This window comes from Chroicocephalus ridibundus, chromosome 3 (assembly GCF_963924245.1).
Source record: "Chroicocephalus ridibundus chromosome 3, bChrRid1.1, whole genome shotgun sequence".
NCBI classification, from domain to species: domain Eukaryota; kingdom Metazoa; phylum Chordata; class Aves; order Charadriiformes; family Laridae; genus Chroicocephalus; species Chroicocephalus ridibundus.
In genome coordinates, this window is record NC_086286.1 from 17,457,773 (window position 1) to 17,471,719 (window position 13,947).

Sequence of the window (13,947 nt, forward strand, 5' to 3'; positions counted from 1 at the left end):
CTTCAATTCCAATGGAAAACTACACTCACTTTGAAAGCTCTGGCTTTGAACACCTCTCTCTGAAGATGGTGGGAAATTAAATACTAAATAACAATAACCTAAAAACCCATGAAAGCACTCAACTGTAGAGTTTCTGTTTGATTCATCACTCCTCTTTCTTCAGGTGGCTGCAAACGAGGGCTGCAAAATCAAGACACCTGAGCACACAGCATTACATCTGTAAGCACGTATACCAATGCCATTCTTTCCACAGGAAAATTCTGAGGTATTTCAGAAGGTGGAAGTTTTCCTCTGGAGTACATCCGCAGGTTCAGAGCAAACACACTGGAAAAGCAATGGCTTGTACATGTTGCATGCAGCATACCACTCAGACTTAGGTAATACTTGAATCAGAAGAACTTTAAGAATTTCAGATTCATTTAAGAATTAAGCCACCTGAAACATATAAAGCAGGTAAGGGCAGGGCAGTAGCTCTTTAAAAGCAGGGCAAGCTAGGAGATACTACCATGCCACAAAGATGGCTCCTGCAGTGGCCATAGTAGCAGAAATGGTGACCAGGAATGGACTATGAGAGATGCAAGGTATGGACTAATGGCTTTTGCTTAGTTTTTTTTTTTGAATGTGATTGTTTTTCTTGCAATTAGAATACTTGTATTTAGTCTTGGGGTTCCATCTGCCTTTGTAGTATTCAAACTCTAAGCTCCAGCTGCAGTAAGCAAATATTTCCTAATTAAAAAGGAGGAAAGGAAAATACAGAAGGGATTACAGCCACAGTTTAGGGATGCATTACCCGAGTCGCTCACTAGGGACTTCAAATCCAGAAACACTGAATTCCCACGGTTTCTTTGGATGTGAGTTCCTTAAGTGTAGCGGTACAGGAGCAGTGTTTTTCAGGGGAGCCCCTGGGGAATGGGGGGAGCTGGGCTCTGACAGCTGGCCTTTGCTGGTGAGAGATGTGGTCGCTCTGCGCCTTGGTCCTCTCACTAAAACTACAGTTCGCGAAAGCCCCAGGAGCTGAAGCCCTTCCCTTAAATCACACCGTTCCCAGCGCCGGGCCGTGCCCCGACTGAGGTGAAGGGAAGGGTGGGAAGGCGCAGGGGGGCTCAGCCCCAGAGACCGGTCTCTGCCTCGCCGGGTCACAGAGCCAAGCTCCGCCGCGGGGGGGGGACACACCGGCAGTCGCCCCGGGCGCCGCTCCCTGCCCGCTGTCCGAGGACAACATGTCACCCCGTCTTCCACGAAGCACGTCGGCCGCGGCAGAGCCCCGGCGCTGCCCCGAGGGGACGGGCGACTCTCGGCTCCACGGCTCCCTGCCGGCCCGCTCCCCCGGGGACCCCGCGGCGAAGGCGGCCACCGCTCCCTCCGCAAAACTTTCCGCCGCGGTGGAGGGGCTCGCTGCTTCCCGCCTTCCTTCCTTCCTTCCCTCCCTCCATTCCTTCCCGCGGCGCCGTCGGGGAAAGTTGCCGCTGCGGCGGGGTCCGGCTCCCCCAGCAAAGTAGCGGCAGGTGGGGACAGCGCGTCCCGCCGCCCGCAGTACCACCTCCCACCCCGGTCCCGTCTGTACGGCCGCACCTCCCGCTGCGCCCGGAGCTCCGCGGCTCCTTACCCAGCCCCGGCACGAAGGTGTTGAGGAAGAGGCAGATGACAGCCACGGGGAACGGCATGTAGGGGATGGCGGCGCGCAGGGGGCCCTTCTTCTCCCGCACCTGCACCACCACCCCGCTGGAGGGGGCAGCGCCCCGGCTGGGCTCCCCGGCCGCCGCGCCCTCGCCCTCTTTGGGGAAGGGATCCATGGCCGGCGCGGCCGATGCTGGCGGTGGCCCCCTCCGGGCACCCAGCTGCCGTTGCGCGCGCTGCCGCCGCGCGGCCCCGCCTGAGCGCGCTCCCGGGTGCCCCCGCGCGCGCGGACCCCTCCCCTCCCGTCGCCGCCGTTACCGCCCCCGGTCAGACCAGGCACGAGCCGCCCGCGCGCTGCGGCTCGCGCCGGGGTGTCGGTTAAAAATGCCCCTGAGGCGATCTGAGCTAACGGACACGCTGTCTGCCCCCCCCGCGCCCCTCCTGTCAGGGCTTCTGCCCGGCCGCCTCACACAGGTCAGGTCCCCTCTCCGCCCCGGTCTGTGCGCCGGCACCGAATTTGGTCAGCTCGTCCGAAACGGAGCGGGGCGGTGGCGGTAAGCGGTGGAGAAGGCGGGCCGGGCCGGGCCGGGCCGTACCCGGGCTGCGCCCCCACCACGGAGCGCGGCCCCATGGTGGGCGCTGGGAGGCCACAGCCCCCGCCTGGGAAACGAGAAGAGAGGGGAAGAGCTGTCCCGTTTGGCCCTTGGAAAGGGGGAAAAGCCACTTCAATACGCTTTTAAAAATAGCTGCGCTATGAAGGTGTAAGAAAAGATGTAAATTAAAGCCACGCTCGTTTATTGTTTGGAAAAAAAACCCACCCTGCTGTAAGGCGGAAGAGAAGGAAAAGGGAGGAGAGCCACAAGAATTAGAAGGAAGGGAAAAGTACACCCCCTGAAAAGCTAACCACAGTTTGGGACAGTGAAAATGTATCTTAATTCACATCATTACCACTAGATGAAATATCCTTTTGTAGGGCTGGTAATTATTGTTCAGTACACAGTTTAATGGGCGAAATGGTAATAGAACTTGAACGCATCCGTAGTTAAAAATTATGACGAGGCTGGTTGCTGCAGATAGGGTTCAGCAGAGGAAACAGGAAAAATATTAAAGGCATTAATCCTGATATAAAATGTAAGTGTGACACGCATACAGGATTTTTGCATAAGAGATGCAGGGTAGCCTATGTCTTAATGTGCATTTCGTAGCTGAATTTTTGCTGAGGAGTTCTTGCTAGGAATTTAGACCCCAGCAGAAAATCTTGAAGTACTTTATATATGCCACCGGAATGCTGCCTGACAAATACATGATTCAACAGGTTAATCGAAATCAATACAAATTACTACAATTAAGTTAGTACAATAAAAAAGCTAGGTAAACTAAATTACACAGATGCAGAACCCTGTTCCTAGATCTTTTTTTTTTTTTTTTGCTTTTCTAATAGCTGGGTTCTGAATCATAAAAACATACACATCCCATGTAAAATTTCTTATTTTTAACGACAGGGTTGGGGGGTTTTTTTGCTTATCTTCTGAGTGCCTTTCATCCAAAAAAAATCTGACTTCTTTTTAAACAAACACAGTTTAGACGTATTTCTGGAGCCTATTAGCCAACCTGGGTTGGCTGTGGGTTTTTTATGGTTTTGGGTTTTTTTATGGTGACATTTATTTCTGTCAAAATAGTCCATGACAGCCTATTTTATCTTCTAGACACAAAGCTATTGGAGGGATGCACCTTTCTCTTGAAAAGGTCTGATGTAACTGACATGAAATTCTGTCTTTCTCTGCTGAGTGATCAAACTGCAGTCAGATGAGAAATCTTTATGGTATGAATATCGACTAATTAGAGCCTGTACAAAGCACAACTCATAGTTGGAACATTATCAATAACTTGCAGTGATAGAATTCTCTGTAGACTCAACCAGATGATGAACAGATAAAGGTTCTGGATATCATGTGTGGGTGAGCCCACATTACTTACACTAAAGGCAAGCAAGAGGCCATTGTGAGAATAGCCCAAATAGAAAATCAAAGACTAAGATTAATTAAAACAATATTTTGTCAGAAATACTTAGTAACAGCTTGTGCTTTTATGGAAGATTTCCTTAGAAGATCTCACAGCATTTGACAAATATGAGTTAATTAATTTATTTCTTTAAGATTAGTTGGCAATGTGTAAGGCTTACTCCACGAGCTACTAAAATGCAGCCACTTCTAGACTGAACTGCATCATTAATTCTGTGCTGCCAGTGTTCATGGAAGCTCTCAGGCGCCTCAGGCAGAAGTTATGACTGACTCAGAGTATATTAAAGATACCATCGTGTAACAAGTTGTGACACTTCCAAGCTTCTCTAAACAAGTGAATTGGTGGCAACATTACTCTGCTGTGATTGTTCCATGCTCAAGTGGTGCATGATAACCATGCAAACCATCTTGTACCAAGCACCCATGTGCTGCATGCTTTACCATTACTCGGGAGACAAGATTCTGTGCACTGGAGAACTTAAGTGAGGGAAGACAGTTGTTAATGAAAAAGTGCACTAGGACCTAGTTAAAAAAATGTGACCCAGGGCTGAATTTTTTGTGGAAAATGAGGTATCACGTATAAATGTGATACTTGAAATATTCATCTCACTTCTCAGCATGAAAACAGCTCACAGAAACGATACACACATTATTTGTCTGCAGCTGAAACAAAAAATGGGGTTAAAAAAACTCAACCTAACCAAACCAAGTAACCAAAAAAACCCACCTGAATTCAAAGTGGCATTTCAAGCTGCAGAAATCCCCTGGCACACCACTGTAGCACCAGTGTATTGACACACAGGACTGGGGACACGTCCTCCCAAGACTTCTCCAAACTTCTTTCCACAGTAGTGCTGCAGGAGGCAAGCACTGTAAAACTGAAGACAAGTATTGCAGCTGTGCCTCAAGGGTGGGCACTTAGTAGTCTTAAGAAGATGAGATACCTTATTCTCCTGAATGTCTGGTGAAAGAGTGGGTGTTGTAGTTGGCCCAGGTGGCAACAAGACTGCAGGACTCCCGCAGACGGGTGGGCTTTCCGTGCTGCTGTATCTCTTAAAACGAAAGAAACCTGGCTTCTGACTACCTCTAATCTTGAAAAGAGTACCTATAATTGCCAGGTGCTTGACAAGCAAACATGAATAGAGAACATGTTTGTGAAATACCATTGTCTCAGTGCTGTCAAGACTTAAGCTGGACCTTCTGATTGACAGAAGCTGGTGGTCTTACTATGAAGCCTTTGTGGTTAGTTACACTGCAAGTGGATGTTGCTGTGGGAAGTATATGCTGGAGCTTTCATCAGTATCCTGGGAGTTTTATATGTGTTAGGCCTGGAGGAGTCATGTGGTAGCTCATGGCTACTAAATTCCCAGCCAGAGGCAGCTGATCACCTAGCTGAGAGCAGCAGAAGGCATTTATGTTACAGTCACTAGCTGACTTTCAAGGAGTTAGGATGTGAGACTTAATAATGGAATGTTTTCCCTCTCTTGGGTTTCTGCAGTGTATAAATAGCTGTATTTCAAACATTTTGCAGGTATGGGTGTTTTTAATTATACCCTAACGGGTAAGTGAAGTGCTGCCAAGTCAAAGGGAACGTCAAGATCAGCTGGTTGTATGCGTTTGCCCTGCTGTTGTAGACTAACTTCTTTTTCTGCTTGTACTAGTATTTAAGTTGTTCTTTTGCAGTCAGTGGAGAAGTAGAGATCCTGCAAATGAAAAGATGGTACTTCTCTGTTACAGTGGTTTGAGGACTGGGCATGCTGCAGTTTGCCTCCGACTTTGGAAAGGGAGAAAACCTACAAATTGAATACCAATGACATACTTAGAGTAACTGGGGTCCATCTTTTTGAAATAAACCTCATTCGTGAGCTTGGATCCTTTCGAAAGCCATTGTCTTAAGTATCATACAAGCCTGTTAGGAGAGATACAAAAAGAGACCCAAACACAAATTAAATTAGAAGTGTTATTAACAAAGACAGTAAGGAGCCAAGCAGAGCTATTGCTCGCTAACAGGCCCTTGGGTGCAGGAGGAGCCCTGCAGTCTGCACTCCAGCACACCACTGTAAATCCAGCCCTGGTCCAGGTATTGTGACCGAATGCAGGCTTTCGTTCAGGGAGTCCAGCTTCCTCCTAACAGAAAAGATCAATTAATTCCATTCATGTGCAGGAGATCAGAGTTGTTGGCTCATAGACATGACAGTGTCCTTAACAAATCCTTTGTATCATCTGAACTTGAGGCTGGGGAGCCCTGTTTCTTCACAGAGACAAAGGTACCTCTGGGTGCAGAGGAACGGTTTATTCATTAAGTACCTCTTGCGTCCCACCTTGACTCTGTTGTGGCAGGACTGTCATAGCACTGAGACCTCATAAATTGTTTCCATCTGACAGACAGTCACATGAGGCTGGGTTTGATGCTGTGGACTCTTCCTGGTGCAAGTGAGAGCTACGCTTAGTGCTGACGTAGTACATGGGTATATCATGCACACACAAGACTCCAGACTAGTTTGGTTACAAACTCCAGAGGGACATTTGAAAAAAAAAAATAAAGCTGAAGTGCCCAATCTGTTGGAAATCCTGCACTGCTTCCAGTGGGAACAATAGGAGCCTTATATTTACAAATTCATCTTCCGTTACATGACTTTAGACAAAATAATGGGAAATCTTATTCTTTTCATAAATTTCTGTTAGCCCAAGACTTTTAATGGTGGCATTTGCAGCTGTGTCCTGCGATGTCCTGAGAGTATATGATGCTGCCAAGATCACCAAGAAATGCTTTGGCCTCCAGCACAAAGCTGGTACCCTGGCTCCTGCCTTCCTTTCCAGGCGTCAGTTCAAGCATCCCTTCATCTTTGCAGCCTGTGCGCAAACAGTTGCAGTCCTTTCTAGGAAGCGTGAGCATCTCATCACTGATAGTCCTCGTGTTTCAGTGCATGTAGCTCTTTTCCTTTCTTCCTAGCTCATGGTGTCCATGCAGTTGTTCTTCCTCCAAACAGCTTTGTACTGTTATACATTGACCCCACGTGTCTGTGCCAGGCTCTGTAACATCCCCTAATCTCGCCCAATATGAACAGTACAGCTCGGAGAGAGAAAATCCGTGGTAAGTAAATCCTCCCAATATAGAAGCTGGGAAAAGATAGCCGAGAAAATGTGTTCCTGTCATAGCAAGACAAGATAGGTGGGGAAAGAGGACAAGCGCTAGAGAACGTAGTAGACCTACTGGGGTAGTCCAAAGCAATGCTGCAGGCACAAGCTTTTCTTTTTTCCCCTGTTCCAAGTCATACACACTTGCCCTGCAAGTAGAGTGGACACCCCAGTCAGAGTGGCTGCAGCTCCCTGCGTAAGGAGCCCAAACAAAACAGCATCCGTTAAATATGCAATGATACTGAAAGGCACATGGTTCTTCTCTGCTGTGTTTCACTTTTGAAGTCCAGTGCCAGCCACGAGGGCTTCTCCCACATAAGCCCTTCAGCCTTGTCTAACACTGTCTTGTTATGGAAAATGCCTTCTAGCAGCAAGTTAAATGTCAGTTGTCTTGGAGTTTGAGACGAGAGGAGGGTTTGTGCTTTAAATTCTCTAGTCTCGGTCTCCCCACATGCCAGGTTTTCCAAGAAATGTGAGATAGGCATGGAAATCTGGAGCTCAATGCCTTGAGGATTGTGAGTGTGGGCAGGATGACGTTTTTAGGAGTTAAGTCTTGTGGCATTTAGTATCCTGGACCCCTCAGTCGTCTTATATCGTCGTTTAGTAGATCTGTTACTGTGCTTGGAAATGCTCAAGGCTTGCAGTTTTAAACTGTTTGTGTTTTCCAGGCCTATTCCTACACCTCATAAATGTAGTCTCCTTTTTTCTTTCCCCCTCTTTCCCACTGGTCGCAATCTCCTTGCTCAGCCAGTCCCAATGTCTCCACCTGATGATGCGTTTTCTCTTCCACCATGCCATATAGCTTCCAGTCCCGGCCTTACCCAAACACTGCCAGGTTCTTGCTGTCTGCCAAGATATGAGACCCCGATCCTTCTCCCCTTCAGTAGCTTTTATCCTCCTTGCAGTGTGATAGTTTGCAGAAGGAGGACACACACAACAGACAGGCACAATTTTGGCATTTCTTTTGCCGTATTCTGGTCCATCTACAGCAGTTCAGAACTGCCACAAGTCTGGTCCAGGGCATTTAAGGCGCCTCACCCCAAGCAGTCCAGTTTACCCAACATAGCCGTGGAAGTTCCCTACTGCAGTTGCTGGAGAGGCAGATCCTCAGATCTTCCAGGAATGATCAAGTCTGCGGCATCTATTTTTCTGTTTAAGAGTGGGAGGACCCAATAAGAAAGATGAGGTATCTTCATCCATTTGGCATCCTTTCTGCTTCTCCCTTTTTGGAGGACAAACATCTAATGGTTTAGTACATTTCAGGCAAAGTAGAACCAAGTGTCTGTGTGTTCCGTTTGCTGGGTGAGTATATTCTGCCAGAGACTGGTATTTAAAAGCTGAATAGCGGTACCACCACACAAGATGAAATCTGTCATCCTCTGATCGTGGCTTCTCGGAGGGACCTAGGCAGAGTTCAGAAGCCTGAAATAAAGCACAGCAGAACTGCAGGTGGGAGAGATGTACCAGTCTCCATAGGGGAGCGCTAATGAGCAGCAACAGGCAGCTAAAATTCTGTAATAAGGAAATATCCTCTCTGTGTAGTAAAGCACCTCTAAATTTAGGTGCCTGAAAGATGAAGCAATCCTGAAAGGTAAGTGGGAGTAGATTACTGTGCAGATCTTAGTGGGTTTAGGGTATCTGAGTTGCAACTTCAAGTAGTGTTTAGACAGACCAGATTCCCTTCTTTGTGCTCTTGGATTGATCCCCTCAAGGTCATTATTCTTGGCCGTGTTTTCCAGTATGAGTGTCAGATGAGAGAGGAGCCTTTTGTGTATGGACTGTTTCTCTCAGCTTATGTCTGGGGGAGTGAAATCGTGATCTGTGACCTGAGAAGAACGTCAGTCTGTCAGGTAAACTACTGCAAAGTCGTCGTGCTCTGCCTTAAATGAAATTACCCCCCAGATCAAATTCCTTGCCACTATATAATTCTTTTTATTTCTCAATAAATGCTGGTTCAGGCAGGATTAAATGTTATGTATTGTAAGACAGCCTTTTCAGAAAGCTGTGAAATAGAAGAACATATGCTGCTCCCCTTCTTTCAGATTTGCTTGAGTCGTGATGCCGACAGAGGCTGCTTTGCCAGCATGCATAAGTTTTGATCCTGGAGAAAGGTACCCATCTATTTGACAGCTGTGAGGAATGAAATCCTCTGTTTACCAACACAGGAGCAGTGGAAACGCATGCTTTTCTCCTACGGTTCTACCCCTCATCTGGAGGGACCAATTTTAGTTAGAAGTCCAACAAGTCTGAGCTGCTCAGTCCTTGTTTCTCTGCTACAGTTGCCCACAGCTTTGTAATCTCAGCTGGATGGAAAGCAGCAGCTGCTGAGACGTAGGTCACATCTGAATGGGTGTAAGCAGTAAGCACTGCTGGTTAGCTCAGGGCTTTCCAGTGGGATGGGGAGTTTTATGCATGGAGTATAAGAAGTTTTATATTCTCTTAAAGGTGGCTCTGCTGCACGTTGAAGGCTTTTGTCCAGTGCTTTGTGGGACAGAGGTGGGTCTGTTCCACGGCACAGACATCCTCACTAGGAGTTTCGACCAGACTTGCTGAGAACAGATGAAGGGTTTTGCCTGAGGAACGTTTTCTCGGGATCACTGATGGGCTGTGAAGAAGTGTAAGGATCTCAGGGTTATTTTATGATATAACGCAGTGGAGTTCAAGTTTTCCAGCCAGGATGGGACTCGGTGAGCAGTTGTCCTGCGAGCTACAGGGGAGTTTCTTTTTGGTGTGTAAAAACCTACATTTTCTGCTGCCTCTCTCTAGAGAGTGGCCTGTTCACAACTATTTCAGCAGGTCTTTTATAATGTTCAGGAGGGAGGATTGTTATCTATGCGCTGTCAAGTACTTATTGCAACATGAACTTTCTCTGATGCTGCTAATTCCTTCTCTCGCTTAGGAGCGAGGAGGGGACTTAATTTTCTGAGATTGTACTTGCTCAGTTCGTAAATACTACACTGACATGCAACAGAGCGCTACAAATTGTAGCAATGTTCCGTGGCTATTGGGAATTAAAATAGCAGAAGAATGGTATTTTTAAGCTTGTTCAGCAAAAGAAGAAATTGCAAAGCTTCACTTGAAGCATAATGCCCCCAACTCATGTTGGCAAGAGTTGGGAATGTGAAAGGGACGATTTAGGTCTCTGGAAGGCAAATGGGCTCAAGAGAGCTGGTTGGTATTCAAAGACCACTTTCTCGATGCTCAGGATCGGTGCATCCCTAAGAGTAAGAAATCGGCCAAGGGACACAGGAGACCTGCGTGGTTGAGCAGGGAGCTTCTGAAGAAGCTCAAGTGGAAGAAGGAAGTTTACAGTAAGTGGAAGAATGGACTGACCCCTTGGGAGGATTACAAGAATGCCACCCGAGCGTGCAGGGATGGAACGAGGGAAGCCAAGGCCGCCTTGGAATTAAACCTGGCAAAGGGATGTCAAGCTCAACAGGAAGAGCTTCTACAAGTATATTGCAGGCAAAAGGAAGACCAGAGAAGTTTTGGGCCCACTGTTGAATGAGACAGGAGCCATGGTGACGGAGGATGCGGAGAAGGCGGAGTTACTGAATGCCACCTTTGCTTCGGTCTTTACTGCTCGGCCCAGCCCTCAGGAGTCTCAGGCTTTGGAGGAAGTAACGGGAAAAGAGGAAAACTTCCCCTGGGTTGAGGGGAATTGAGTGAGGGATCAGTTAGGTCAATTAGATATTCACAAGTCCATGGGCCCTGATGGGATGCACCCGAGAGTGCTGAGGGAACTGGCAGAAGTCATTGCCGGGCTGCTCTCCATCAGTTTTGAAAGGTCCTGGAGAACAGGCGAGGTGCCCGAGGACGGGAGGAAAGCCAGTGTCACTCCAGTGTTCAAAAAGGGCAAGAAGGAGGAGCCGGGGAACTACAAGCCAGTCAGCCTCACCTCCATCCCTGGAAAGATGATAGAACAGCTCGTTCTGGGCAGCATCTCAAGGCACGTGGAGGAAAAGAAAGCTATCAGAAGTACTCAACATGGATCCACCAAGGGGAAATCACGTCTGACTAATCTGATAGCCTTCTATGATGGTATGACTGGATGGATAGATGAGGGGAGGGTGGTAGATGTGGTCTACCTTGACTTAAGCAAGGCGTTCGACATGGTCTCCCACAGCATCCTCATAGGGAGGCTTAGGAAGGGTGGGTTAGATGAATGGACGGTAAGGTGGATAGATAACTGGTTGAAAGACAGAGCTCAGAGGGTCGTGATTAGGGGTACTCTTCAATATATTCATCAATGACCTGGATGAGGGGATAGAGTGCACCCTCAGCAAGTTTGCCGATGACACAAAGCTTGGGGGGGGGGGGTGGCTGACACACCGGAAGGCTATGGGCTATGCCGCCATACGGAGAGACCTGGACAGGTTGGAGCTTTGGGCAGAGAGGAACCTTATGAAATTCAACAAGGGCAAGTGTAGGGTGCTGCACCTGGGGAGGAATAACCCCATGCACCAGAACAGGTTGGGGGCTGACCTGCTGGAGAGCAGCTCAGTGGAAAGAGACCTGGGAGTCCTGGTGGACAACAGGATGACCATGAGCCAGCAATGTGCCCTTGTCACCAAGAAGGCCAATGGCATCCTGGGGTGCATCAAGAAGAGTGTGGCCAGCAGGTTGAGGGAGGTCATCCTCCCCCTCTGCTCTGCCCTGGTGAGGCTGCACCTGGAGTACTGTGTCCAGTTCTGGGCTCCCTGGTTCAAGAAGGACAGGGAACTGCTGGAGAGGGTGCAGCAAAGGGCTACCAAGATGATCAGGGTACTGGAGCACCTCTCTTATGAAGAAAGGCTGAGGGATTTGGCTCTCTTCAGTCTGGATAAAAGACGGCTGAGGGGGGACCTTATCAACACTTATAAACACTTAAAGGGTGGGTGTCAGGAGGATGGGGCCAGGCTCTTCTCAGTGGTGCCCAGGGACAGGACAAGAGGTAACGGGCACAAACTTGAGCATAGGAAGTTCCACCTAAACATGAGGAGGAACTTCTTTACCCCGAGGGTGGCAGAGCCCTGGCACAGGCTGCCCAGAGAGGTGGTGGAGTCTCCGTCTCTGGAGACATTCCAAACCCACCTGGGCGCGTTCCTGTGCAACCTATTCTAAGGTGACCCTGCTCTGGCAGGGGGGTTGGACTAAATGATCTCCAGAGGTCCCTTCCAACCCTATGATTCTATGATTGTCATCACCAAGAAGGCAGTATTGAGAGAAGCTGCTTCTTGGGCAACGGGAGCTGATAACTGGCAGCCCGCAGAGGGACTGAATGTCCTGTTGTAAGCAGACTCAAGGAAGGTCGTGGCGGGGGGGAGGCTGGTTCCTCATTTCTTTTAGCAATTCATCTGACTGTAAAAAAAAAAGTTCATATACCATCAACGCACTATCAGCCTAAACCACTGCTTGCTAAGATATATTTGTTTTCTTCCTGAGATCTGTTTGCTTCTTTCCTATCTCTCCTGCCGGAGCTGGAAGATTACTTGAAGTTATTTCTTGGCATAGGAAAACACCTGCTTAAATTCCTTTTGCTCTAGAATGGGATTAATGTTGCATTTTCTTATCTCCTCGTGGGTTATTCTCCCCCACGGGAAGGGTATGGCTGGTACGTTAATTTGGAGAGATGAGTCAAGTGCAACGGGGACTAGGTAGGAAGTATTCTCTAAGCCCTGACAGGGGTGTTCACAGTGGAGATGATTACATTTCTGAGTTTCCCAGGCAAGGAGGGGTAGCAGGTTGATAGGTTCTGGAGAGAGGACTATGGTGAGCTCAGGGAAAGAAAACAGCATAGCTGTATTTGGTTTTCAAAGGCTGAGGGGGAGAGCGCAGCCTGCAGTCTTCCACCTTTGAATAAAACTGCCCAATTTCACCCAAACTTCTTTTTCAGAGAGATTGTAGTTGACACTGTCTCTCTCTGTCAAATCAAAGGCACTTTCCGTGCATAACAATTCTCCAGGGCTCTATAGGAATGCTGGCCGAGGCAGCTGGAATATTTATTAATGACGTGGTTGTAGTAGGGAACTGCCCAGTCACGTCACCAGAGACTGGGAGATTCAATCCCAGGATGTCACCCCAAGCATCCTAGTACTTTATCGGCAAGACCAGTGCGCATCCAAAGTTTCTGTTCTCTCTTATGAAATCTTTATTCTAGTTACTTGAGAACCTTTGCCCCTGTGTGCGTACTTGTTGAACAGACTTCTGCATTAGATTTTACTGCATTTAAAAGAGCATTTTGAGTGTCCAATTAAACAGGAAAATCCATGCTCAACAGATTTGTTAAGTATGATTCTCCATCTAGTCATTATCGTTAATGAAGTCATAACTTCCTGAGTGGTTCTTGTGTGTCCTTAATTAGTGCCTCCGTTCTGTGTCCACCCCCTCACTGTGGAAGTCAAGCTGAGGGTTTCTTCCTGGTTCTCGGATCCCTCCTAAACCTCAGTATGCACTAGCACCTGGCCAGCCCACCAGGTCCTTTTCTCCTGTGGTCTCTCTGGCTCTTTTTTAGCGCTCCTGCCCCAGAGACAGCGTCCGCATCCTTCTTACTTGACCGCCAAGAGAAATTTCTGTGGACAGCCATGTTCCCCAACGGTACATGCTGCCTTTTGAAACCTCCACCTTGCACGTAAAGGATGAAAATGGCTGTAACTGTGTGAAGTTTTTCACCATGAGAAGCTGGCTCCTCCTGAGTTTTGCCTTCCTTGTGGCACATTCAGCATGGCCTTTTACTGAGGCCAGGCAGGGCTTATTTCACTCAGTTGCCCATGTGAAACTGGCAGGGTGGTCAGGACAGACCTCACTCCTTTGGTTCCTCCGCTGCTGTTGGGTGGGGTTTTTTTAGTTAATTGCTTGATTTTTCTGAGACAGATCCCATCTGGCCCTGATGTTTTGTCAGCCTTGTGACATTCTAAAAGATTTTATAACTATTTTTGGCATGATCTTAACTCCTGACAGTATTTCTGCTTTCTTCCCTTGAAAACGTATGGCTGTTCTTGGCATCTTCTCCATATTCCCCATTCCTTATAAACATGGCACAGAAAATTTGTTTTCTCCGTGTCTGCTGCTTCTGTATATAACTTCTGCCTTTCTGAGGAGCTGTGCCCTCAAACATGCTGTGTTCTCCAGCTACCTGTAATTCTGCTTTGTCAGAGGAAGCATTTGTGCAATAGTTCTGTCAGTCTCCACT

The 13,947-nt window shown here is 47.9% G+C and overlaps 1 protein-coding gene across 2 annotated transcripts in view; it reads right to left on the reverse strand.

Moving 5' to 3' along the window:
- The window catches only part of STUM (stum, mechanosensory transduction mediator homolog), a 45,333-nt gene extending 43,436 nt beyond the window's left edge, over nucleotides 1–1,897 (reverse strand). For both annotated transcript variants that reach the window (XM_063328177.1, XM_063328178.1), the window contains exon 1: nucleotides 1,607–1,897. In XM_063328177.1, coding sequence (XP_063184247.1) covers nucleotides 1,607–1,793 — 187 coding nt within the window. In that variant the 5' untranslated portion in view covers nucleotides 1,794–1,897. The remainder of the gene's footprint in view (nucleotides 1–1,606) is intronic.
- Between the last annotated feature and the right edge of the window lie 12,050 nt (nucleotides 1,898–13,947).